The 24284-nt window shown below is 43.0% G+C and overlaps 3 protein-coding genes across 5 annotated transcripts in view; all 3 read left to right on the forward strand.

Annotated features, from left to right (window-relative positions):
• Positions 1 to 24284, forward strand: part of LOC127908715 (neurofibromin-like) — a 72223-nt gene that overhangs the window by 35672 nt on the left and 12267 nt on the right. The gene's annotated exons all lie outside the window — the stretch shown is intronic.
• LOC127908710 (serine-rich adhesin for platelets-like) lies at positions 1254 to 5349 on the forward strand. The gene is made up of 3 exons (XM_052467832.1): positions 1254 to 4407; positions 4597 to 4684; positions 4948 to 5349. Exons 1-3 carry the CDS (start codon positions 2143 to 2145, stop codon positions 5097 to 5099), a joined length of 2505 nt encoding a protein of 834 aa, XP_052323792.1. The 5' UTR covers positions 1254 to 2142; the 3' UTR covers positions 5100 to 5349.
• Positions 7907 to 24284, forward strand: part of LOC127908721 (neurofibromin-like) — a 72376-nt gene continuing 55998 nt past the window's right edge. The window contains exon 1 of one of the 3 annotated variants that reach the window (XM_052467868.1): positions 7907 to 8053. The gene's annotated coding sequence lies outside the window, so the exon portion shown is untranslated. Of the gene's footprint in view, positions 8054 to 18452; positions 18490 to 21700; positions 21775 to 24284 lie in introns of those variants that run through there. The other 2 variants (XM_052467867.1, XM_052467864.1) reach the window with 2 other exon arrangements.

Raw genomic sequence — 24284 nt, forward strand, 5'->3', positions numbered from 1 at the left:
TTTTTCTGTAATGTTCAACATTTATGAAATATTGTGCAGTGGGAACTAAACACTAACTAAAACACTTATTTTAAATGTTCTAGGCAGTGGCAAGTGATCTACAAAGGACTAAAAACCCTGTAAGTTTCCCTACCTGCCTTTGACCTTTGATGTGTCAATGATCTGTTGAATTCAGAGATTAGCCATCAAGTCATATTCTGTTATTCATGTTCATTTCTCTGTCAGACTTCATCAAACTTTGAATTCAGTCACAGACAAGAATAACAATGTTGATCAAATGCATTCTGTTCGATCTAGAATACTTGACATCACAGTTCCATTGAAAAGACTGTTTTTGTTCTGTTTGTTCAAAACAGATGACGAAGGAACAGCTTGCCAAATTGTGCAAGACAATTGTAACCTTCATCACACAGACCACCCTGCAGATCCTGCTGCCAGCCCTGGCCCGCGTACTTGGGGTAAAGGACTTTGCTGACGACGACACTGACTCACCCAAGAGGGGTGGCAGTGCAAGATCCTTTGCTGCCTTTGATCAGGAAAGACTGGAGCTCATCCAGGAAGTTAGATATCTGGCGAAGAAAATGTATAAGGGCGGCACAGGGGCTCAACATCTTAGGTCCCTAACACCCTCTTCTAAGAGGTATGTTCCCCTTAAGGTTTTCATGTATGGATTTCACCAAGATCATCTATCCCAGTGTTAGCCAATGCAATTTACTCTATCTGATGTAGTACAACATGTAATGTATCAGCCTTAATGAGCATGTAAAGCGATCAAAAGGACATGTAGATATTTAGAATACTAAAATTACAACGCTTGACCGATTTGCCAAGTTAAGACAGGAATTATCATGCTTTGCTTGTTCGTTTTAAAGTTCCCAGACCTCAGTGAAAGTCCACCTGGGAATGACAGAGGACAGAATCATCAAAAGTGTCCAGGAGCAACTGTCTGATCATAATATCCTGTCCTCTTGCCCACCTGAGCTGACTGTTGGTCTTATCAAGGTGGTGGTCGAACAGCTTAACTCTGCCCTCTCTGCGACCATCAGCAGAGCCATTTCAGGGCAGTCCTCCCCTATTTCTTCTGGTAACCAGGCCGCTGAACAAATGGTCAACATGGTCCAGAAATGTTTTGATGATCACGCCACTCCAGAGGACCAGAGCTTCACCTCTGTATTAGAGTCATGCATTCCACCTGCAACAGAAGAGGTGATGACTGTTATTGCAGAGATGGTGGGTGAATTGGAAAAAAGATCCGGAATTGGCTAAGGTTTTTCGAGAAGTGGCTGTGAAAGTTAAAATGTTGGCATCTGGCAGTGACCTTGTAGTGGAGCACCTGGATGTTGAAGACTCTCCTGTTCCAGAGGAGCTGAACATAATATGTACATCTTGCAAAGCAATGATGCAAAATCTTGGCACTCTGTTTAGTGTGAAGTTCAAGACCAAAGCCTCAAAGGCTGTGAGTGAAATTCTTGTGAGAAGGTTAATGAGCGATATCTCTGGTATGGTTCAACCTTCTCATTCGTTTAGTACCACTCCAAGCTTGATGAATGCATCTCGCCCATCTGACAGGATCCTTGATTCTGCGGCCACTGAGCTCATACAGACCAAAGTAGAATCTGAGGCATCAAAAATAATTGATAACTTTGTTGAAGATGTCAAGGACATTGTGCAGTATGCTGAATTAGATAAGCCAACAAGCACCCAGAGAGATACCCAAGTGGGACACTGTACGACAAAGCGGAAACCCTTCCATGCAGCTCATAGACTCTGCGAGAGACTTCAGGCAAAGCTGGAGACATTGTTCCTCAGAATGGGTGGAGCTTCAGTCCAAGGGGAAGAACTTATGGAAAAAGCTGACTCCAGTGCTGTGCTTCTGGAGCATACTGACTCCAGTGATCTGCCTCTTTCAATCCTGAGCTTGCCTTCCCCATGTATGAGTGAATCCCCTATATCAGAACGTAGTTCATCTTCTTTATCTGATGGATGTGATTCAACTGACACTTTAGGAGAAAAACACCAGAGCAACCTGAAACCAGTAAGAGTGAGGCAATACTGCAAGTGGTCAACTCAACAGGACTTGGTTCTCTCCGTAAATGCCAAAGTGAGAACTCTCAACCATTACTGTCTCTCTGTGATTCCAACATGGTGCCCTGCACCAAAGAGGTCTTGTCCCAGATTGTGACCATGTATAGGTCAGAGGTGGCAGATTTGGAATGCACATCATCTGTTGCAGAGGGTTCATCTTACAACTCCCTTGAAGTCTGTGGCTTTTTGGACAGTGTCATGTCTTATCTAGAAGACATGCCTGTGTCTGGTTCTTCATGGTTGGAAGGATTAAGAGATACTCCAGCCTCAGTCATTGAGAAACTCTCCAGTGAGGAGTTCCAGATGAACGCTACCAACGAAGTGCGAAAAATACTGCTCAAATCAGTCAGTAGCTTTCCCAACAAAGTCAGTTCCAGCCAGACAGATTCTCAGATGTTGCCAGAAAAATCAACAATTTCCTTAAGGCATACAGATATAACTGCTTTTGAAATCGTTGGATCAATTAGAAATGACATGAAGAGCCTTTTCCCACCCACAGAGTCTTCTACTACTCTATGGCAGGCAGACTCTATGCTTCAACAGAGTGATGAGAAAACCTCAGAGTACACTGAGGCCACACCCAAAGGCTCACAGTCTGGTTTGGAAGTATCTGAGAAGAAGATCTGGACAACTGCAAAGACTATTTACCACAATGTGAAGACAAAGATGAGGAATTATTTTACATGGCAAAATCAAGTCAAAGCAACAACGGCTCAAGCCAAAAAGACCCTCAGCCATATTCTGGTTTCAATTCAGAAAGAGCTGTCAAAATCTGACCAAACGGTGACTGCGCTTTCACAAATAGAGAATGTGGTTGGAATGATGCTGAAGGATTTTGAAAGGGTAAGCAGTGAATGTGGTGAGGAACTGATCTATCAAGCGCCACAGCGTTCTTCCTCCTCGTTGTCATCCTCATCTGCCAGATCAAAGAAGTCAGAGTGGGAATTTTCACTCCCTGGCACTCCCATCTCTTCTGATTTACCAGAGAGTATTACTCAGCCCATTGTGAGATGCTCAGTCATCGACATGGGCAAATCTACTAAGCCAAAAACATTGGTGTGTGATGCCAGGGAAAGCATGTCTGCAATAGTGGATACCATCATAAAGGAGGTACATCCAGAGGAAGAAGGGGAGGTTGCATTCCACCCTGATCTAACAGCTGCAATAGCAAGACTGGAGGAGCTCATATCTCAGGGTAGGATTGGTGCTCTCTCACGTGATCTTACTCACCAAGTCAACCGCATCATTTCTGAGAGCAACTTGACCCCTCTGGTTCTGACAGTGGCGGCTGGAAAGAGTGCCTCCGATACAGTCCTTACTGAGCTGAAGAGGAATGACAAGACGGTGGGGAAGCCCACAGCTTACAAGCTGGTTCAGCTTTTTGCAGAGGAGTCTGTGAAGCGCCTCTTGCTTCCTAGTCTTGTGCCCTCTACAGCTTCAATGAGTTTGGCTCAGGGAGTTAGTGTGCCGGCTAGCGTATCTGAAGATAGGATTTCATGTTCTTTTTCTACATCAGCATTTAGTGACACAGTCAGCCTGTTTACCAAAGTAATGGTAAGCCAGGTCATGGACTCTGTGGTTTCTGATGCACAAAGCAGAGGGTCATCTCCAACCGGAACTGTAACTGATATAGGCAGTCTACTGAGTGGTAAGTCCTACCCTCTGCCATCTTTCTCCGCCATCAGCATGACAACAAGTGGGACCTCCAATGCTGCGGCCAGCATAGATGCTGAGGAAAGGGATACCATCAGTTGTTTCGGTGTACCTCAGAGCATTGTTTGTGATCAGAATTCAACCAGCCCGGATGTTGCCTCGCTTTCAACCCCATCCACTGACAACTTAGTCGGTGATGATGACTTCACCGGCCTCATCAGCATGTTAGTGGTGAGACTTCTGTCAAAAATCCAAACCCAAACGGATCTGTACCCAACTGACGTCACACGCACGTCACAAGACCTGATTCCAAAAGTTATAGCTGCCTTCTGTGCATGGTCAGGCTGCTCTGAGACCCAAGCTTATCCCAAGAACCTGAAGAGTCACAAAGTATACAGCACCGTCTACAAACATCTGTTGAAGGAGTTTGGCTCAGAGAAAATACTCCAACTGGCCGTGTCGACTCAGGACTCCACATTCAATAGGATTCTTGTGAAGTCATTGAGCAAGGAGCTTCTCCACAGTTGTAACGAGGCATCAAGAGCAGCCTCAAGAACATCTTTCGAAGCCACCAGGCCAGAAGCTCTTCTCATGGCTGAAGATGTGAAGGCTACCAGAGGGAAGCTGTCTTTCCTACAAAGGCTTGCCAGACTGAAATTCGACTTAAAGGTACATCACACTTATTTAAGTTAACAATTGTGTCAATGTGAGTAAACAATGTTATTTAGAGAAAATGTAAAACCATCCATTAATTCCAAAACCATTTATAAATCTTGTTTTGCTGGTGTGTAAGATGTGATCGTTATTACCGTGAGATTGTTCTGCTGTGACAGTTGTTTTGACATGTTTTTGTTTTAGCCATTCATGATGGGAAACAAGAAGGATTCCAAGAAGAATTCCCGCCCTTCTGTATCTCAAGACCAGACTACTGCTGAAGATATCATGTGTAAGTCCATACAGCAGGACATTTACTGTTTGAGATATTGGTGTACAAAGCTGCTATTGCAAAAATATGAAACCCTATATACAGTACATTATATATTATCGATAGTAATCTCTTATGTAAAATTATTTATAGTTTCCAAATCTCAAGATTCTGGTTCTCATTTATTTGTGAAAGTAATAATGAGTTGAAACTAAGAATACAATATAACATCATTTCTAAATGAAAGTGCATGTCAACTCTCTCTCTTGTGTCACCCAACATAGTGGCACATCCTGCCACATTTGGACTCCCAGAGGGTCTTCCCTCCACCTCTCAACAGGAGAAGCCTCGCAAACGTCCCCTTCTAATCAGGATGTTTTCCACCATCTCCATAGGCATATCCAAGCCATTCAAACGGTTTTCAAAGCAAGCTTAATACAACAATTTCCTTTAATACAGTAATATTTGCATTGAATTGGTGACCTTTGTCTTCTTTCGTGTTTTGCCCTGTTAACACATTTGATTAAAAATTACATAGTATATTTAGTTTAGTTTATTATGCAGTCATAGTCACGGTGTAGGTTAAACAAAGTAATGTTGTCCTGATTAATGTATAGAACATGCACCCCCCCTCCCCACACACACACACACACACACAGTGTGATTCATTGAACACACACACATAGTACTTCAGATATGTTCCACAACCAACATTCAACCAGATATCAATGATTCAGTGTAAAATACATGTACTGTAAAATAAACCGTATTTAATTTACAACCAATAAAATAATACATGATGCAGGACACTCAGTTATAAGGGAATTAACTGGTTTAACTTCTCAAACAGAAACACACATTTCCAATTTCTGTGGATCGCCCATGTTTACATTTGACTGAATGCTAGTCTGACCTTTGACCTGTAGATGGCAGTAAATGTCTACTTTTGCTGCAGATCCATTTCTAAAGCTCAAACCTCTCTGGACAAGTAGCCAAAACATTTGTCCCTAGTGAGAGAGAGTATGTGTGTGGCAAAAAGGGAATATTGCACTACACTTTTATGATACAGATACATTTTGCATTCGGTAGCAAAGCACAGCTGTATTTTTTTCAAATGCCAAATGTACATGTAGCATGCTTCTGCCTACAGATGCTTTTCTGAGTGACTTGTGTTGTGAGAGAACCAGAATTCAAACATAAACTCCTGGATTACATTTTATAATATTGTTTGCTCTTTTTAGTAACATATGGTAGCATACATGTTTCACACGGTGGCAAGTCAAGCTAGTTAGTTACATGTAACAACATTACATTATATGGTCAATGTTTGTGTGTATCCTCTTAGCTTTTACCATCGACATCAACAAGCGACGCACATGTATCTTTGCTCTGCAATCTCCTATCCCCATCGGTTTCACTGGGAAGACTTACGGTGGTGTGTCATGGCGGCATGGTAAAGCTTGCTCAAAGGGAACAATAACCAAGCCGTACTGTCATCTTCAGACGCCGGGTTTGGGACTTATTTCAGGCCTAACATCGCCACGAACGTCCACATTCGTCTTGGAATTGCAAGCAGTCAATCGCGGTTTCCATCCGCACGGCCATGGCGGCACGTAAACCAGTGGAATGGGTTCAGGCGGTGATAACTGCTCTTAAACGCTAGTAAAACCAAATGCATGCTTTTCAACCGTTCGCAGTCTGCACCCGCACGCCTGACCAGCATCACCACCCTGAATGGTTCCGACCTTGAATATGTGGACATGTATAAGTACCTAGGTGTCTGGCTAGACTGTAAACTCTCCTTCCAGACTCATATCAAACATCTCCAATCGAAAATCAAATCAAGAGTCGGCTTTCTATTCCGCAACAAAGCCTCCTTCACTCACGCCTCCAAACTTACTCTAGTAAAACTGACTATCCTACCGATCCTCGACTTCGGCGATGTCATCTACAAAATTGCTTCCAACACTCTACTCAGCAAACTGGATGCAGTTTATCACAGTGCCATCCGTTTTGTCACTAAAGCACCTTATACCACCCACCACTGCGACTTGTATGCTCTAGTCGGCTGGCCCTCGCTACATATTCGTCGCCAGACCCACTGGCTCCAGGTCATCTACAAGTCCATGCTAGGTAAAGCTCCGCCTTATGTCAGTTCACTGGTCACGATGGCAACACCCATCCGTAGCACGCGCTCCAGCAGGTGTATCTCACTGATCATCCCTAAAGCCAACACCTCATTTGGCCGCCTTTCGTTCCAGTTCTCTGCTGCCTGTGACTGGAACGAATTGCAAAAATCGCTGAAGTTGGAGACTTTTATCTCCCTCACCAACTTCAAACATCTGCTATCTGAGCAGCTAACCGATCGCTGCAGCTGTACATAGTCTATCGGTAAATAGCCCATCCATTTTTACCTACCTCATCCCCATACTGTTTTATTTATTTACTTTTCTGCTCTTTTGCACACCAATATCTCTACCTGTACATGACCATCTGATCATTTATCACTCCAGTGTTAATCTGCAAAATTGTAATTATTCGCCTACTTCCTCATGCCTTTTGCACACAATGTATATAGACTCCCCTTTTTTTCTCTACTGTGTTATTGACTTGTTAATTGTTTACTCCATGTGTAACTCTGTGTTGTCTGTTCACACTGCTATGCTTTATCTTGGCCAGGTCGCAGTTGCAAATGAGAACTTGTTCTCAACTAGCCTACCTGGTTAAATAAAGGTGAAATAAAATAAATTAAATAAAAAAATAAACAGATTCGAAGAGCAGGTAATATTATAGTGTTAGTTATATGAGTCCGATGTGGGAGTAGTTAGCTAGTTGCAACTGCAAGCAGTGAATCTTTTGTTGAGGGCTTGTACAGGTAGATAGCTAATTGTATTTATGTCACTGTGAAGTGCATGCTAGACTGCTTTCTAGCTAGGTAGCTATTGATAGTAACTACGTTAGGACAAATATTTGTATATCTGTGTTCGGATGATGTGTACCAAAAGTGCAAGTTACTTTTAGCTACCTAACTAGTAAGCTACCCATGTAGCTAGCTAGCCAACTAAACATGCATTTTAATGTTGCATATATATTGGGTGTTGGTGTAGCTAACTCTGAGTATTTGCACACTACGTCTAATATTGGCTAATTCTTCCTAGACAATTGGGGAAAAGATGTCCCTATTGTACCAGCTAGGAAGTCCTATAATTTAGCTACCTTGCTAACTGTAAACAAATGAGAGGTGTGACTCCAACATGCACTGATTCAAATGCAAGGTCTGTCACATGTGGGGAAAAAATGAAGAACATACTGGTTGCATGCTGTCAGCCAACATTCATGTTGCTGTCTGAGGAATCTGGATTTTCAACCTGACCATGTTTCTGCTCTGAGGTAACGTTAAACGCTCAATAATAAGATCAAAAACAACATGGATCCGTACAAATTGACAGACATCCGTTTTTTGTTAAATATCTACATACATAATTACCACATCCTTAAATTATGATATACATAGTGTGAGTTTGTCTCAATCCAATATTTGAGCGTGTTTAGGTGTTTGTGGTCACCACAGCAGCAGTCTACAAGGCTCGCCCAACTACAAGTTTCTGGCAGTTAAGTTTTTCTTATTACCCAGAGTTGGATGAATTCGTGGATATGTTGATAATGTAATATGTAGATAGGGCGAGTCGGTCAAGGATCGATTCGGACAAGGTGGTCAATTCAATGACAAGCGACAGTTTATTCAGAGTAAAGATATCTGGTACAACGTATACGGGCTCATTCATTTGGCTCACAAGGAACCAGCAGAAAGAAGCCCCGATAACAGATTGCAAGCATGTTATGTACAGTACAGAAAGTAGGTTGAGTCTGGAAGTCACGGTCTTTTGGTTGGCCACAGTTGAGGTGTTGTCTTCTTGGATTGGTCCTGTTGAGCCGTCCGTCGTTCCTCCGGGTCTCGTCGGGCTGTTCTCAGTCACACAATGTTCGGCTAGGAAGGAGATTGTGTGTGTGTGCTTGTGTCTGCAAGTCAAGGCTGTGTCTCTTCCTCCCAATGTGTGGGTGTATGTCTTATCTGTGTGTCCTCGGCAGTTAGTGTGTGTATGTGTGTGTGTGGGTGTGGAAGCTATCCTGTATGGGACCTAACATGTTTCACTGTGAAAATACGTTGTCTCAGTTATAGCAATGTAATAGCAGTAGGCTGGTCACTTGCATAAGAAATAGCAATTCTTTACAAAACCCTCTCTTCACGAGACGTGACACAACCTAACTACATCCAGACACAAAGAGAAACTCCTCCCAAAGGGACTATGAAATAAGGCACGGTATTAAACTGGTATAGATATATATGTATTACCATCATGTTCTCCATTCAATCCCACTATGTACTAAGTTGGCTACCAGCCACCTAGGAACTTACAACCCTCATTTAACAGAGCGGAGAACAGCTCAAAATAAAAGTAAAATGATTGTCCACATAAGCCAACTTTTTCCAGCAGGAAAAAGTTGTGATTCCCTCTCTTCACATCTCCTAAGAGATGTGATATAGTCCAGATACATTACTCCAAGCAAAAACGAAAACATAATCCAAAAAGGAAAAATAGCCTATACTAGGTAAGTCTATACGGAAATGGCCCACAAAGAAAAATAATTTCCCCCTCTTCCCATCCCAGATGGGACACGACATACAATGGAGAAGCTTAATCAATAAAAGCAACTGGATCCCCCTCCTAAAATGGCTGCAAAAACTGAAAGATGGGTCTCATGCTCCATACCGTTATCTCGCACCTGGCTCCTGTTATCTAACAAAAATACCGCTTGTTCTCGCAACCCCACGCTCTGAATGTGCCCTCCCTTCTGTATTTTTCCAGCATGAGAAAGTTCCATGGCCCTGATACTTTTAACAATGTTTCAAATCAGCTAGGTAGCATAACACATACATACCTCCACACAAGGCAACAGCAGATAATATTCAATCTTATATATGGTAATGGCTATAATGTAAAATAACCCCAAGGGTGTGAACACAAATTCAGCAATGAATCATATAACAGTTACAAAGTTTAAACTACCTTCATGTCAAAAGAGAACAGCTCATTCAAAAACAGAACAAAAGAAAATAGTGTGAAATTTAAGTCCCCGGGTGTCACTCATTTCTTTATTTCAGCAGTCATAGCATTTCATGAAAATAATAAAAAGTTTATTATTAATAACAAGTTATATATGCCTTTGTTGTATGCTTTTGTTTCCCCCTTTTGTCACCCGCAAGGGTGTCACTTATCAAAAACAGGATAAAACTTTATTGTTATTGACATGTAAGATGTAGGATAAAACTTTGGTCATGGAAAACAGAGTAAAGAATTATTAGAAACCATCTGGTCCTCTCAGCTACTCCTATCCTGTACCAGGTGGGCTCCTTGCCACCCAGGGACTCTAAACCTTTACAACAGGGAGAACAAACATACTGGAAAGAAAACCTATCATAAAAATTTATAACAAGGAACTGTGGTGGTGTAAAATTATTCTACTACCTCACCCACAGCATACCATGGGTCATCCTCAGTCAGTCCCATCCTCTCCTGAAAGCATGCTTCAGTATCAGTATCTCCAACTGGAGCATCAAGCAAAGGCAACATGCCTGAAGCCTTCACCATATCTGTAACATATTTCTTAGAACACGGTATGATGCAAGCAGCACATCACATCAATAACAAATAATACAAGAATTAGGGTCAGAAATCCAGTAACCATCATATCAGTGCACTTACCAAACCAGGCCAAGAGAACAGACTCCTCCACCCCCCCTGTGGACCTCATCTTATCAGATAGTGCATCAAGCCCGCCCTAGATATCATCTGGACTGGTATTATTAGGAATATACGTGCAACATTGTTTACCGAACATCTTGCAAACGTCCCCCTGACTGGCAAGAAGCATATCCAAGGCAAGTCTATTCTGTCTGGAAACCCCAAATGTGGCCTCAAGCTGTTCAGACATACCAGTGAGTGCATCACGGGAGTTGATTATAGTAGATATAATTAATCCATGCAGTCTGTCTAGCATCCACCATGGCTGGACCCATAGTAGGTAGTAAGTGCCAGAGTCCATCATTCCTACTCAAGGCCTGAAACTCATGAGGAACCCCCACTGGCACTCCCAACAGGTTAGTGTGTATGTCAACTACATCCTCTGTCCATGGAGCACTACATCTATGTCTCCCATGGGATGGAATGTTTTCAGGTCCCCTGGTTACAGAACTCAGCAGCTGTTCAGCAGCAACATCAACAATCGTCAGTGGAATTATCACTGGTCAGACCACACGTACCTTGCCATTCTCCTCTAAGAATGGGTCTCAGCACTCTTTTGGCTCCACACATCAGCCAGACCACTAGTTTGGTTTAGGCCTGTAACTGGCCAAGTGGAATTAATGGTTATGTTACTACTGCAATCAGCTTCAGGCAATCTCCCATAATCAATGCCATTATCTGTACCCGTGATGCACTCGTAATTGCCCCCATATGCCTCAACACCCCAAGAGGCCCGATGAGGAGGTACTGCAGGAAACACAAGGCTCAAAGAGGAACAGAGGGTTGAATTGGGCTTAACCTGGTAAAAACTTCTCAGAATACACAACCACCCCTCTCCTTCACAGCAAATGGGTGTGTAGCCAGAACAGGTCTAGCATGACTACAAATAATGCAGTCCTTTCTTCTCGGTTTTAGCTGTGTACCTCATATAAGACAGCCACAAATTGTCCCTACCATCAAAACCAGTCTCAGTTCCTAATTGATCAATAGCCGAATAGTCTCTAACATTAATTACCTGAATGGTATTTTTAACACAGTGGTGGTAGAGGAGTGTGTCCGGTTACCTCTGGTCTTGGCAGTACCTTAATAGAAAACACACCCATCATGTCTGTCTTCGTCCTTTGTAGTCCGAGGGTGTGAGTGCCTGCATCAGAGAGCTTAATATTTTTATGGTTAGTAGGATTTCATCACCTTTACAAAGTTCAACATTGCTCCCAGGTTTCCCCATATCATGGAAAACCTATCCACCTTTGTGGGATCCTCTATGCTATAAGGATACCCTCTTCTCCAATCCTAGAACAGTCCGAAGTCGGTTATCGTGTAATCTCTACTCTAACTTCCTGTCTACCCAGATCTAGGGATCTCTTATGTTCATTTTGGAACAAAATACACATCACTTAGCCAGAGCCAGACACATCCTCACTTCTATGAACAAAAACAGGGGTGATAGGACAGGGAGGTTTGCTTCATTCGAGAGTTGGCCCCCGGAATTCTGTTAATTCCAGTTCTTCTCCCGAACTCTGTTTATTGTCCGACAGTGAAAAAGTGTCTTACCCTTCCGCCGTGCGATATGAATCTGGGTAGCTCTTTCAGCTAGCTGTCACCAGGGGTCTTCTATGGTCCCCAAGCCCCTGGGACTGGATTGAGTGACTTCACCTGTAGTTCACCTGTAATGCATAAAATCCTGGACATACAGGCTTGGTTAACAAACAACTTCTCATATGTTTTATCTGATTATATCTTTAACTTCTATGCCCAATTGTTAGCTTACATTTTTTAAATTATTAGTTTCTTATCCAATAGTCCCCATCCTATCCTAGACCACAATTTACCCATCCCCCTTTTGATACCTGGCTTTGCCCAGGTATCAACCTTACCTACTCTAAATAATGACTTAGGTGAGATTAGTATATTATCCTTATGTTCTGACATTATCCTGTAGGAGCGCCCCCTACATTTTCCACATGTCCAACTCTCCCCCCTGTCTCCACTCAGCAACTGCTATCTTTGCCTGTCCTGGCCCCCCCCTTTCCAAAAACCTCTCCTCTCTTCTCTCCAACTTTCAAGGTCTCTGCAGTGCGGGAGAGGGCCCCTCCGTCTGCCTTTCCCCTATCTGTAAAATACCATGTCTCTGGGAACGTGAAAATCCCCTTAACCCAAATGTTTACTACAAAAACAAAACCTAATAATTATGATAATCCTCTCAAACAATTTGTCTCGGTGTTTCATATTTTATTCGTGTTTCTCCAAATTGTCTCCCCAAAAATACTTCTTAAATCCCCAGCCATTAGACACACACACAACTGTGATAAATGTGCACTGTCCCTTTAACAACCTCAGCCTGCAATCCCCTCTGCGGGCCTTTCATTGTTCCCCATAATGAAAACAGATTCTAATGTTAGTCTACCTTAACTTCCTGTTTAATTTCAGTGGTGTTATCTGAACAATCAAACCAAAATCAATAACCGGGGAGTACTTGTATAAATTAATTAAAATAACAAAATAAATCTACCTTATTTCTCAGCACTTGGTTAGAACACCACTCCCGTCTTACATCGACCACACCCGTCGCCCCGTACCTAGTGTATATCTTATCTATTACTCAGTGGCTCAATTAATGTTTAACGTAAGTATGTTCAGATGTTGATTATGTAATTCCACAATATTAGTATAGTTCAAACCTCATAATATAACTCTACGCACAGAATTGTACGTTAATAGAGTTTAACACCTTTTCCAACAGTCATGCACACCCCCTCAATATTCTATGATATTACTCTCATCAGCAAGCCTGCGACTTTTTCAACATTCTCACCGGTACCAGCTCCAACTGAAATACCTAATGTACCACACTCGCTTGGTCCCCGACCTCATTCATACCGATATTAGTCCCCGACTGAATATCAAGCGTATTTCATGCACACAATTTGAGTCTCACAAATCTTCATTTACGCCAGTAAACTTCAATTTACACCATACACACACAAATCTTCATTCTCCCATGCAAGCAGACCAGTAGGAGATGCAATAGCCCCACCTTCTGTCCATGCTTCTCACCCAGTCTCCTCCACTCGGCCCCCAATTAGGTCTAAAGTAAGAACTCAATTATGCACTGTGGGTCCCCTAGGGTATTAAGAAGTCTAGTGTCCCCCGGATTATTACCTTTACTTCACTACCCAATGTACTTCACACACACTTATGCTTTGTTAGGACCTTAGAGAGACCCTTTCCCGAAGGCTAAATCGGTCTCAAGTCCGAGTAATCAATTTAAATATCCGTCATTCACACTTGGCCCTGCCTAATACATCACGTTCGCATCATATGACTTTCTATTCGCACTTTGGTGATCACTCGTTACTCACCACTCATACATGTAGTCCCAGACTATCCATTCAAGCTTTGGTGGCCACCCGTTACCCATCGTTCATACATGTGGTAAGTGATCTCTGTTACCACCTACCAACCAGGCATACTAGTACATCCCATACACAATGCACCATTAAGTATGGTTTATCAATAATAAAATTGCAGTTGCTAATGGAGATATTACTTTCTCAACTATTTTCCAATCTCACACATCATAATAGTTTAAATTTAGTAACTTATATCAAACAGGTGTCTCACAAAACTAAATTTGGATAACTCCAATGTGCAGAACTTTAGTTTTTCACAACAGGTGTCTGCTTACCCTTTTTAGTTGACCGGTCAGGATTTGTGAGACACACCGTCCGACAACAGTACTGGCCAATCGGCTGGCACACCAATGTCCAGCGATGTCCTTTTACCAGATCACGTCGGGGTCATCATTTGTCATGTATTGTATGTTTTAGTAAATATATCAAACGTATCTAAAACCCAAAACAGGGCACGCGGCAGTAGTACAAAACTGGTTACCTATTCATGTTTACACACGGGACACACAGCTCCTCCGTGGAATAAAATGATTTAATTTACCTCCTTGACCGTACACAACGCGTCAACAGGACACACGGGGCACACAGCTCTTCCGTGGAATAAAATGATTTAATTTACAACAGGACACACGGGGCACACAGCTCTTCCGTGGAATACACACGGGGCACACAGCTCTTCCGTGGAATAAAATGATTTAATTTACAACAGGACACACGGGGCACACAGCTCTTCCGTGGAATAAAATGATTTAATTTACAACAGGACACACGGGGCACACAGCTCTTCCGTGGAATACACACGGGGCACACAGCTCTTCCGTGGAATAAAATGATTTAATTTACAACAGGACACACGGGGCACACAGCTCTTCCGTGGAATACACACGGGGCACACAGCTCTTCCGTGGAATAAAATGATTTAATTTACAACAGGACACACGGGGCACACAGCTCTTCCGTGGAATACACACGGGGCACACAGCTCTTCCGTGGAATAAAATGACACACGGGGCACACAGCTCTTCCGTGGAATAAAATGATTTAATCTATCCCCTACTGTATTATAGACAGACCGGCCGCTACCGGGGTTAATGGATAGATGTACACAATAGAAATACAAATTAAATCTATCCCCTACTGTATTATAGACAGACCGGCCGCTACCGGGTTTAATGGATAGATTTAATACCACATATTTTTACATCACTATCGTTAACTTGTCATTCGTGTATATAAATTTAGTCAAGAATTCATACTCACTCGGTCATACTGATCAAAATTTGGATACACTATACGACAATATGCAAAGTTTGATTTAACAGGTTTTGCTTACCTTGTTTAAGGTCGACCCTTGTGATCAGTTTCCCGAGTTGAGCAGAATTGTTGTCCTCCCCCCGAATGTCTTCACCTGTCCTCCGCGAACCGTTCTTCCACCAACTCGCCCCCCCACACCCACATCAACCACTCTGGACTGGGTCGTTAGTTAACCATCCTCTTGCTACCATTTTTGTTGATAATGTAATATGTAGATAGGGCGAGTCGGTCAAGGATCGATTCGGACAAGGTGGTCAATTCAATGACAAGCGACAGTTTATTCAGAGTAAAGATATCTGGTACAACGTATACGGGCTCATTCATTTGGCTCACAAGGAACCAGCAGAAAGAAGCCCCGATAACAGATTGCAAGCATGTTATGTACAGTACAGAAAGTAGGTTGAGTCTGGAAGTCACGGTCTTTTGGTTGGCCACAGTTGAGGTGTTGTCTTCTTGGATTGGTCCTGTTGAGCCGTCCGTCGTTCCTCCGGGTCTCGTCGGGCTGTTCTCAGTCACACAATGTTCGGCTAGGAAGGAGATTGTGTGTGTGTGCTTGTGTCTGCAAGTCAAGGCTGTGTCTCTTCCTCCCAATGTGTGGGTGTATGTCTTATCTGTGTGTCCTCGGCAGTTAGTGTGTGTATGTGTGTGTGTGGGTGTGGAAGCTATCCTGTATGGGACCTAACATGTTTCACTGTGAAAATACGTTGTCTCAGTTATAGCAATGTAATAGCAGTAGGCTGGTCACTTGCATAAGAAATAGCAATTCTTTACAGATACAATTGTTTAGATCTCTGCATGCAGTGTGTATGAAGTTAAGAGGTAATGATGATAGCCAATGCTGACTAGCATTTGTACAATGACTGAAGGCTACAGGTACACCGAATCAAATTTTATTGGTCACATACACATGGTTAGCAGATGTTAATGCGAGTGTAGCGAAATGCTTCTGGTTCTGACAGTGCAGTAATATCTAACAAGTAATCTAACAATTCCCCAACAACTACCTAATGCACACACATCTAAAGGGGTGAATGAGAATATGTACATATAAGTATATGGATGAGCGATGGCCGTGCGGCATAGGCAAGGTGCAGTAGATGGTATAAAATACCGTATGTACATGTGACGTGAGCAATGCAAGATATGTAAACATCATTAAAGTAACATTATTTTAAGTGACTAGTGATCCATTTATTAAAGTATCCAGTGATTGCGTCTCAGTGTAGGCAGCAGCCTCTCTGAGTTAGTGATGGCTATTTAACAGTCTGATGGCCTTGAGATAGAAGCTGTTTTTCAATCTCTCTGTCCCAGCTTTAAATCACCTGTACTGACCTCGCCTTTTGGATGATAGCGGTGTGAACAGGCAGTGGCATATACTACTACTGTACAGTACTGCTACAGTATCCCTTTAAGGGTGCCAAAGATTCCACTAATGACCTTGAGGTTGAATGTGTGAAACATTGGGTTATGTAGTCTAGCCAGTCCATCAATAGTTTTTACACTGTCTGTTGCCCCTAACTATATCTCATCAGAAGTCATTATCAGTCAACATTATCAAATTGTAAGATCAACATTTTAAAATGCTCCAGCTGACTTGATGGAGAGTTTGTTGTTGCTTGAGAGCTGGTATGTCTGTAAATCAGCTCTGGGTCTCAATTTTATCCAAACTAAGCTTTGTCTGTTTTGGTTGTCAAAGACCACCTCCAAAGGGACTGAAACAAATGGTTCTTGCTGCAGTGCAAGCAGTGCTGCCAGAAACTCGTCACCTTCTTTAAACTCCTTTGTGTGAAAGCTGTTCTACAAATGAACTTGAAAAGGGTTTGCGCTATGCAGTGGTTTGTATTTAACCTAAACATGCTTAAGTGCCATGGCACACTGTGCAACTGCCCTCAACTCCAGTACAGACTTTTGAAATGGAATATCAGCACTTTTTGTGCAGTTTGGGTAGGATCTGGGCCTCGGGTTTCAGAGGCTACGGAGGGATTCTGTAGCACAGAGTGGTGATTGTACTCAGATGGTGATTGTACTCCGGCTTAGCAGCTCTGCTCGGATTATTACAGTTTGATGAAAGTGTAATAAGGGATTACATCCGCCTCGTGTTGTTAAGACCATTTAGAAGCCTCTAAGTCATAGGATTGCATGTGTTGGCTTTATCAGGGTGGATTTCATAGTCAGAATCATAGTTTCTGTGTGAACCTTGCTTATTTTGCCCAAAAACCTACCCAGTGTCCAGAAACAATGAAAGTATTCTGAACAATACGTCTAAATCACAGTTGTATGCAACTTCAGAATCCTGCATTACAACCAAAAAAATGTATGTCAAAAAGCTACCACAGCGAGGAAGAGAGAGGTTGGTGGATGCCAATGTGATGTACGAGTCATTAGTCATCACAGCATCAGCCCAGAAAGATATGAAGCAGGGATTGGACTGTGGGCTGAGGTTCAGAAGCCTGACTATTCTCCTACCCCCTATCTTGGGACTTTCATTCCCAGGCCAAAGTTTCTCCCTGAGGGGCCCCAGTGGTAGACAGGATCCAGCTAGTAAGCAGTCCTAGGCCATGAGGCTCTTCCTTAGAATGGATGCATGTCTGAACCTAACTGTTTCCTCAACCATGATTAGGCCTACAACAGTGTAGTCTCTATTTACCATGCTCCCAAGCCTTGTTCATCACTGGGCTGTTGGAGAAGTCTGGAAGTGGAAATCGAGGCTAACAACATCCTGGCTCTGTTGCCCCACGACTATGCCGGGGCCTGAAGGAGAGCCAGAGCCACATCAAGGAGGAGTGCTCCATTCAGAAAAGCTCACTTCTCAACTGTGCTGCTGCTTATGGCTCATTGACATTCCAAGCTTGATGTGCTCTGCATACAAGATCCCAGATGTGTTTGTTTTTGTCCCGTGTAAATATTAATTTATTTTTTGAATACATTGAAATAATTGAATCTCTTTTTTTCCATTTTCAAATTAAATATACCTTCCTGCAACCCGCCTCACTCAATGTGGTACGGATCTGCTATTTTTTTTTAACCTTATAACTAGAATGGCCGATTTAATTAGGGCCGATTTCAAGTTTTCATAACAATCCGAAATCGGTATTTTTGGGCGCCAATTTGATTTCTAATGAAACATTTTATACCTTTATTTAACTAGAGAAGTCAGTTAAGAACACATTCTTATTTTCAATGACGGCGTAGGAACGGTTGGTTAATTGCCTTGTTCAGGGGCAGAACGACAGATTTTCACCTCGTCAGCACGGGGATCCAATCGTTGCACTCCACAACTGCAGTAGAAGCCAAGGTAAGTCGCTAGCTAGCATTAAACTTATCTTATAAAAAACAATAAATCATAATCACGCTGGGGGATGATTTTACAAAAGCGCATTTGCGAAAATGCACAATCGTTGACGACTGTGCCTAACCATAAACACGATGCCTTTCTTAAAATCAATACACAGAAGTATATATTTTTAAACCTGCATATTTAGCTAAAATAAATCCAGGTTCGCAGGCAATATTAACCAGGTGAAATTGTGTCACTTCTCTTGTGTTCATTGCACGCAGAGTCAGGGTATATGCAACAGTTTGGGCAACCTGGCTCATTGCGAACTAATTTGCCAGAATTGTACGTAATTATGACATAACATTGAAGGTTGTGCAATGTAACAAGAATATTTAGACGTATGGATGCCACCCGTTAGATAAAATACGGAACCGTTCCGTATTTCACTGAAAGAATAAACGTCTTGTTTTCGAGATGATAGTTTCCGGAATCGACCATATTAATGACCTAAGGCTCGTATTTCTGTGTATTATTGTGTTATAACTAAGTCTATGATTTGATAGAGCAGTCTGACTGAGCAATGGTAGGTAGCAGCAGGCTCATAAGCATTCATTCAAACAGCACTTTCGTGCGTTTTGCCAGCAGCTCTTCGCAAGCACAGCGCTGTTTCTGACTTCAAGCCTATCAGCCTAATGGCTGGTGTAACCGAGGTGAAATTGCTAGCTAGTTAGCGGGGTGCGCGCTAATAGTGTTTCAAAAGTCACTCGCTCTGAGACTTGGAGTAGTTATTCCCCTTGCTCTGCAAGGGCCGTGGCTTTTGTGGACCGATGGGTAACGCTGCTTCGAGTGTGGCTGTTGTCAATGTGTTCCTGGTTCGAGCCCAGGTAGGGGAGAGGAACGGAAGCTATACTGTTACACTGGCAATACTATAGTGCCTATAAAAACATCAAATAGTCAAAGGTATATGAAATACAAATGGTATAGAGAGAAATAGTCCAATAAATACTATATTAACTTCAACCTAAAACCTCTTACCTTGGAATATTGAAGACTCATGTTAAAAGGAACCACCAGCTTTCATATGTTCTCATGTTCTGAGCAAGGAACTTAAATGTTAGCTTTTTTTACATGGCACATATTGCACTTTTACTTCTCCAACACTTTGTTTTTGCGTTATTTAAACCAAATTGAACATGTTTCATTATTTATTTGAGGCTAAATGGATTTTTATTGATGTATTATATTAAGTTAATATAAGTGTTCATTCAGTATTGTTGTAATTGTCATTATTACAAATAAATCAATAAAAATCGTCTGATTTAATCGGTATCGGCGTTTAAAAATCATAATTGGTCGACCTCTACTTATAACTGGAACCTCCATCAGAGCTAGTTAGCTACGAGCTATTTAGTCATTGTTAGCCACTGCTAGCGGTCTTTACCTATAGCTCAGACACCAGCCACTTTAGCCCATATAATACCTGCCAGTTTGCACAGCGTGATATCAGCCCTGAGCATATTGGACTGCTTTTTTTTCCTCCACGATATCACCGGAATCCTGCCGCAAGCTCTGGACCATTACACTGGATCATTGCAGCTAGCTAGCTGCTACCGAGTAACTATTGTCCAGAAGCATGCACCAGTTAGCCTCGAGCTAGGCCCATCTCCCGGCTAGTAAACGAAGTACACCAACTACAATACTCTTGCCAATTGGCCTGGACCCTTTGTCGACACGGAGCCCCGCCGATCCATCACGACTTGTCCCGTCAGTAGAGGTAGTCATCTTAAATAAGCATGCCCCTTTCAAATTTATAACTAATGACAGCTATAGCCATTAGTTCACTCCAGACTTGACTGCCCTTGACCAGCACAAAAACATCCTGTGGCGTCCTGCACTGGCATCGGATAGTCCGCGCGATATGCAACTTTTCAGGGAAATCAGGAACCAAAATACTCACACAGTTGGTTAGTTAGGCTAGTTCCAAAACGTTTTGGGACACTGTAAAGTCCATGGAGAATAAGAGCACCTCCTCCCAGCTGCCCACTGCACTGAGGCTAGGAAACACTGTCACCACTGATAAATCCACGATAATCGAGAATTTCAATAAGCATTTCTCTACGGCTGGCCATACTTTCCACCTGGCTACCCTAGCCAACAGCTCTGCACCCCCCGCAGGAACTGGCCCAAACCCCTCGCTTCTCCTTCACCCAAATCCAGACGGCTGATGTTCTGAAAGAGCTGCAAAATAGCTCGTAGCTAACTAGCTCTGATGGAGGTTCCAGTTATAAGTAGAGGTCGACCAATTATGATTTTTTCCCCCTACAAATCAGCTGGGCTGGACAATCTGGACCCTTTATTCCGAAAAGTATCCGCCGCCAACCTCAAACTTCAACCTCTTTCGTATCATCTGAGATTCCTCAATATTGGAAAGTGACTGCTGTCATCCCCCTCTTCAAAGGGGAAGACACTCTAGACCCAAACTGTTATAGACCTATATCCATGCCTTTCTAAAGTCTTCGAAAGCCAAGTGAACAAACAGATCACCGACCATTTCGAATCCCACCGTACCTTCTCCGCTATGCAATCCGGTTTCTGAGCTGGTCGAGAGCGTGGCTGAGGTGCACCCAACGTCCTAAACGGTATCATAACCGCCATCAATAAGAGACAATACTGTGCAGCCGTCTTCATCGACCTGGCCAAGGCTTTCGACTCTGTCAATCACTGTATTCTTATCGGCAGATTCAATAGCCTTGGTTTCTCAAATGACCGCCTTGCCTGTTTCGCCAACTACTTCTCAGAGTTCAGTGTGTCAAATCGGAGGGCCCATTGTCCGGAACTCTGGCAGTCTCTATGGGGGTGCCACAGGGTTACAGCCTCTACAAGGCTGTCCTCTTTTCCCTCTCTTCCACCCCCTCTTCTTTCCCTCCTTTCTCCTGAGAAACTGGTAGAATTATATCTCTGCATGTCATGTTTGACTGGACGAACTTGTTCTATGGCAGTGTCTGAGAGTCCTTATCCATTGTGTTCTCCCTCAGGTTGCAGGAGCTGACAGTCTGCTCAGAAGACACTGTGGATGTGCACAATATAGAGCTCATGCAGTACATCAACGTGGACTGCTCCAAACTTAAAAGACTGCTCCAAGGTAGCTACACACTCACTCAATTCCTTGTTTGTCATACTCGTTTTTAAATAGTTTTTTGCTAATACTCTATTACTTTTTACTACATCCTCTCAGAAACGGTATTAAAATTCAAAGCCCTGAAGAAACCTGCCCAACTTGCCGTCATTAACAGTTTGGAAAAGGTTTGTGCACCAATATATCTATATTCAGTGCTGCTGTTTTGTGTTTATGAAGTTGGTGTATTATTATATACTACATGGCCAAAGGTATGTGGACACCCCTTCAAATGAGTGGTTTTGGCTATTTCAGCCACACCAGTTGCTGACCGGTGAGCCGTGAAGTGATGGGCCACAAGCTCACAGAATGGGACCACTGAGTGCTGAAGTGCGTAGTGTACTTGCCTGTTTTTGGTTGCAATACTCACTACCGAGTTCCAAACTGCCTCTGGAAGCAACGTCAGCACAAAAACTGATGTTGGGCCGAGCAGACGCACACAAGCCTAAGATCACCATGCACACTGGCAAGCGTCGGCTGAAGTGGTGTAAAGCTCATCACCATTGGACTCTGGAGCAGTGGAAACGTGTTCTCTGGAGTGATGAATCACGGTTCACCATCTGGCAGTCCGACTGACAAATCTGCATGTGGATGCCAGGAAAATGCTACCTGCCCCAATGCGTAGTGTCAAGTGTACAGTTTGGTGGAGGAGGAACAATGGTCTGTGGCTGTTTTTCATGGTTCAGGCTAGGCCCCTTAGTTCCAGTGAAGGGAAATCTAAACTCTACAGCTTACAATGACATTCTAGGCGATTCTGTGCTTACAACTTTGTGGCAACAGTTTGGAGAAGGCCCTTTCCTGTTTCAGCATGACAATGCCCCCATGCACAAAGCAAGGTCCATACAGAAATGGTTTGTTGAGACCGGTGTGGTAGATCTTGACTGGCCTGCACAGAGCCCTGACCTCAACCCCATCGAACACCTTTGGGATGAATTGGAACGCCGACTGCGCGCCAGGCCTAATCGCACAACATCAGTGCCCAACCTCACTAATGCTCTTGCAGCTGAATGGAATCAAGTTTCCGCAGCAGTGTTTGAACATCTAGTGGAAAGCCTTCCCAGTAGAGTGGAGGCTGTTATTGTAGCAAAGGGGGACCAACTCCTTATTAATGCCCATGATTTTAGAATGGGATGTTTGACGAGCAGGTGTCCACATACCATTGAACATGTAGTGTATTATTCATGGTATTCACTACTGCCACCTCTTGGCTGCTGGTGAAATGTTTAAAATACAATTTTCCACTTTGAGGACATGACAGGTTGCAGGTTTCCATTGATGCAGGTTTCCATTGATGCAGATTTATTGGAAAAAACATTGAAATGTGTAATGAAATGGCAGCTATAGGAAAAATGCTCTAAAGATTGACACCATTTTTTAAAACTTTCTTTATTGCTACAAATGATGATAGAAGCAATGTTTTTCAAATAAATGTTGATTGCCGAATAGTGTTGACGGTACGCAGAGCACTATGCAAGTTTTACTATCCCATTATTTCAGATCAACTGCAGTGCAAGGTTCACCATGACAATAAATTGGCACATAGGAATTATTAGACTATGGCAGATTAGTAAATTCTTGCGCTCTATCCATGCTGGCCTTTGTGGGCTACCTGAGACATGAGACAGATGGCTGGGAGGGAATCCAGGCTGTCGCCATTTTATTCATGTGCAATTTGCCTAAATGGATAATGGAAACACTTCAACTCCTTCATGTTTATTCAACACTAGGTTTTTGTGAAAACGTTTTCAGTTTGATATGCCTATGGCTACCCCTTAGACTTTTATAGTGCAACTTTTGTGCTAGTGCTACCGCTATGGAGCTATGACCATTTTGCTAATACCTATCCAATCCTTTCAGACCTTCACAAAGCCCCTTGCGTAAGGGTTAATTGGTTCATTTGGAATATTGCAGACGGTCACATACAGACACTTATCTATCCCATCAGGCCCTGCTCTTCAACCCCACCAAGTCCTTCTCTCGCGGGGCAGGCAGCCAGAACGCAGACGTGGACCTCATGATCGACTGCTTCGTCTCCTGTTTCCGTATCAACCCTCACAACAATCAGCACTTAAAGGTCAGTCAGTCTGCTCAGCGCATTGGCAGAAAATGTGCAGACCATGTCTGAATGATACCTCGGTGTCAAAGCGGCTTTTTTGACGAAACATTAATAAAGACAATCTCTTCAGGTCTGTTTGGCCTCCGCCTCCCCCTCTACCTTTCACTTTGTCCTGGTCAACTCCCTGCACAGAATCATCACCAATGTAAGTTTGTACCGTCTCCACTACTACTTCCTACCAAGTTCAGTCGAAGTACATTTGATAGGACAGTGCTGTTCTCATTGGCCTTTCCCACAGCAGTGCAATATTAATGATCTTCAATCAATCAATCAAATTTTATTTATATAGCCCTTCGTACATCAGCTGATATCTCAAAGTGCTGTACAGAAACCCAGCCTAAAACCCCAAACAGCAAGCAAATCAGGTGTAGAAGCACGGTGTCTAGGAAAAACTCCCTAGAAAGGCCAAAACCTAGGAAGAAACCTAGAGAGGAACCAGGCTATGTGGGGTGGCCAGTCCTCTTCTGGCTGTGCCGGGTGGAGATTATAACAGAACATGGCCAAGATGTTCAAAAGTTCGTA

This window comes from Oncorhynchus keta, chromosome 18 (genome assembly GCF_023373465.1).
Source record: "Oncorhynchus keta strain PuntledgeMale-10-30-2019 chromosome 18, Oket_V2, whole genome shotgun sequence".
Taxonomy (NCBI): Eukaryota; Metazoa; Chordata; class Actinopteri; order Salmoniformes; family Salmonidae; genus Oncorhynchus; species Oncorhynchus keta.

What these genes read in the sequence shown, in the direction of transcription:
- LOC127908710 (XM_052467832.1), top strand. Translation starts at nt 2,143, where the DNA reads ATGGTGCCCTGCACCAAAGAGGTCTTGTCCCAGATTGTGACCATGTAT. An exon ending in GACTGAAATTCGACTTAAAG is followed by an intron (nt 4,408 to 4,596) that starts GTACATCACACT and finishes TTTTTGTTTTAG; the next exon opens with CCATTCATGATGGGAAACAA. An exon ending in TACTGCTGAAGATATCATGT is followed by an intron (nt 4,685 to 4,947) that starts GTAAGTCCATAC and finishes CACCCAACATAG; the next exon opens with TGGCACATCCTGCCACATTT.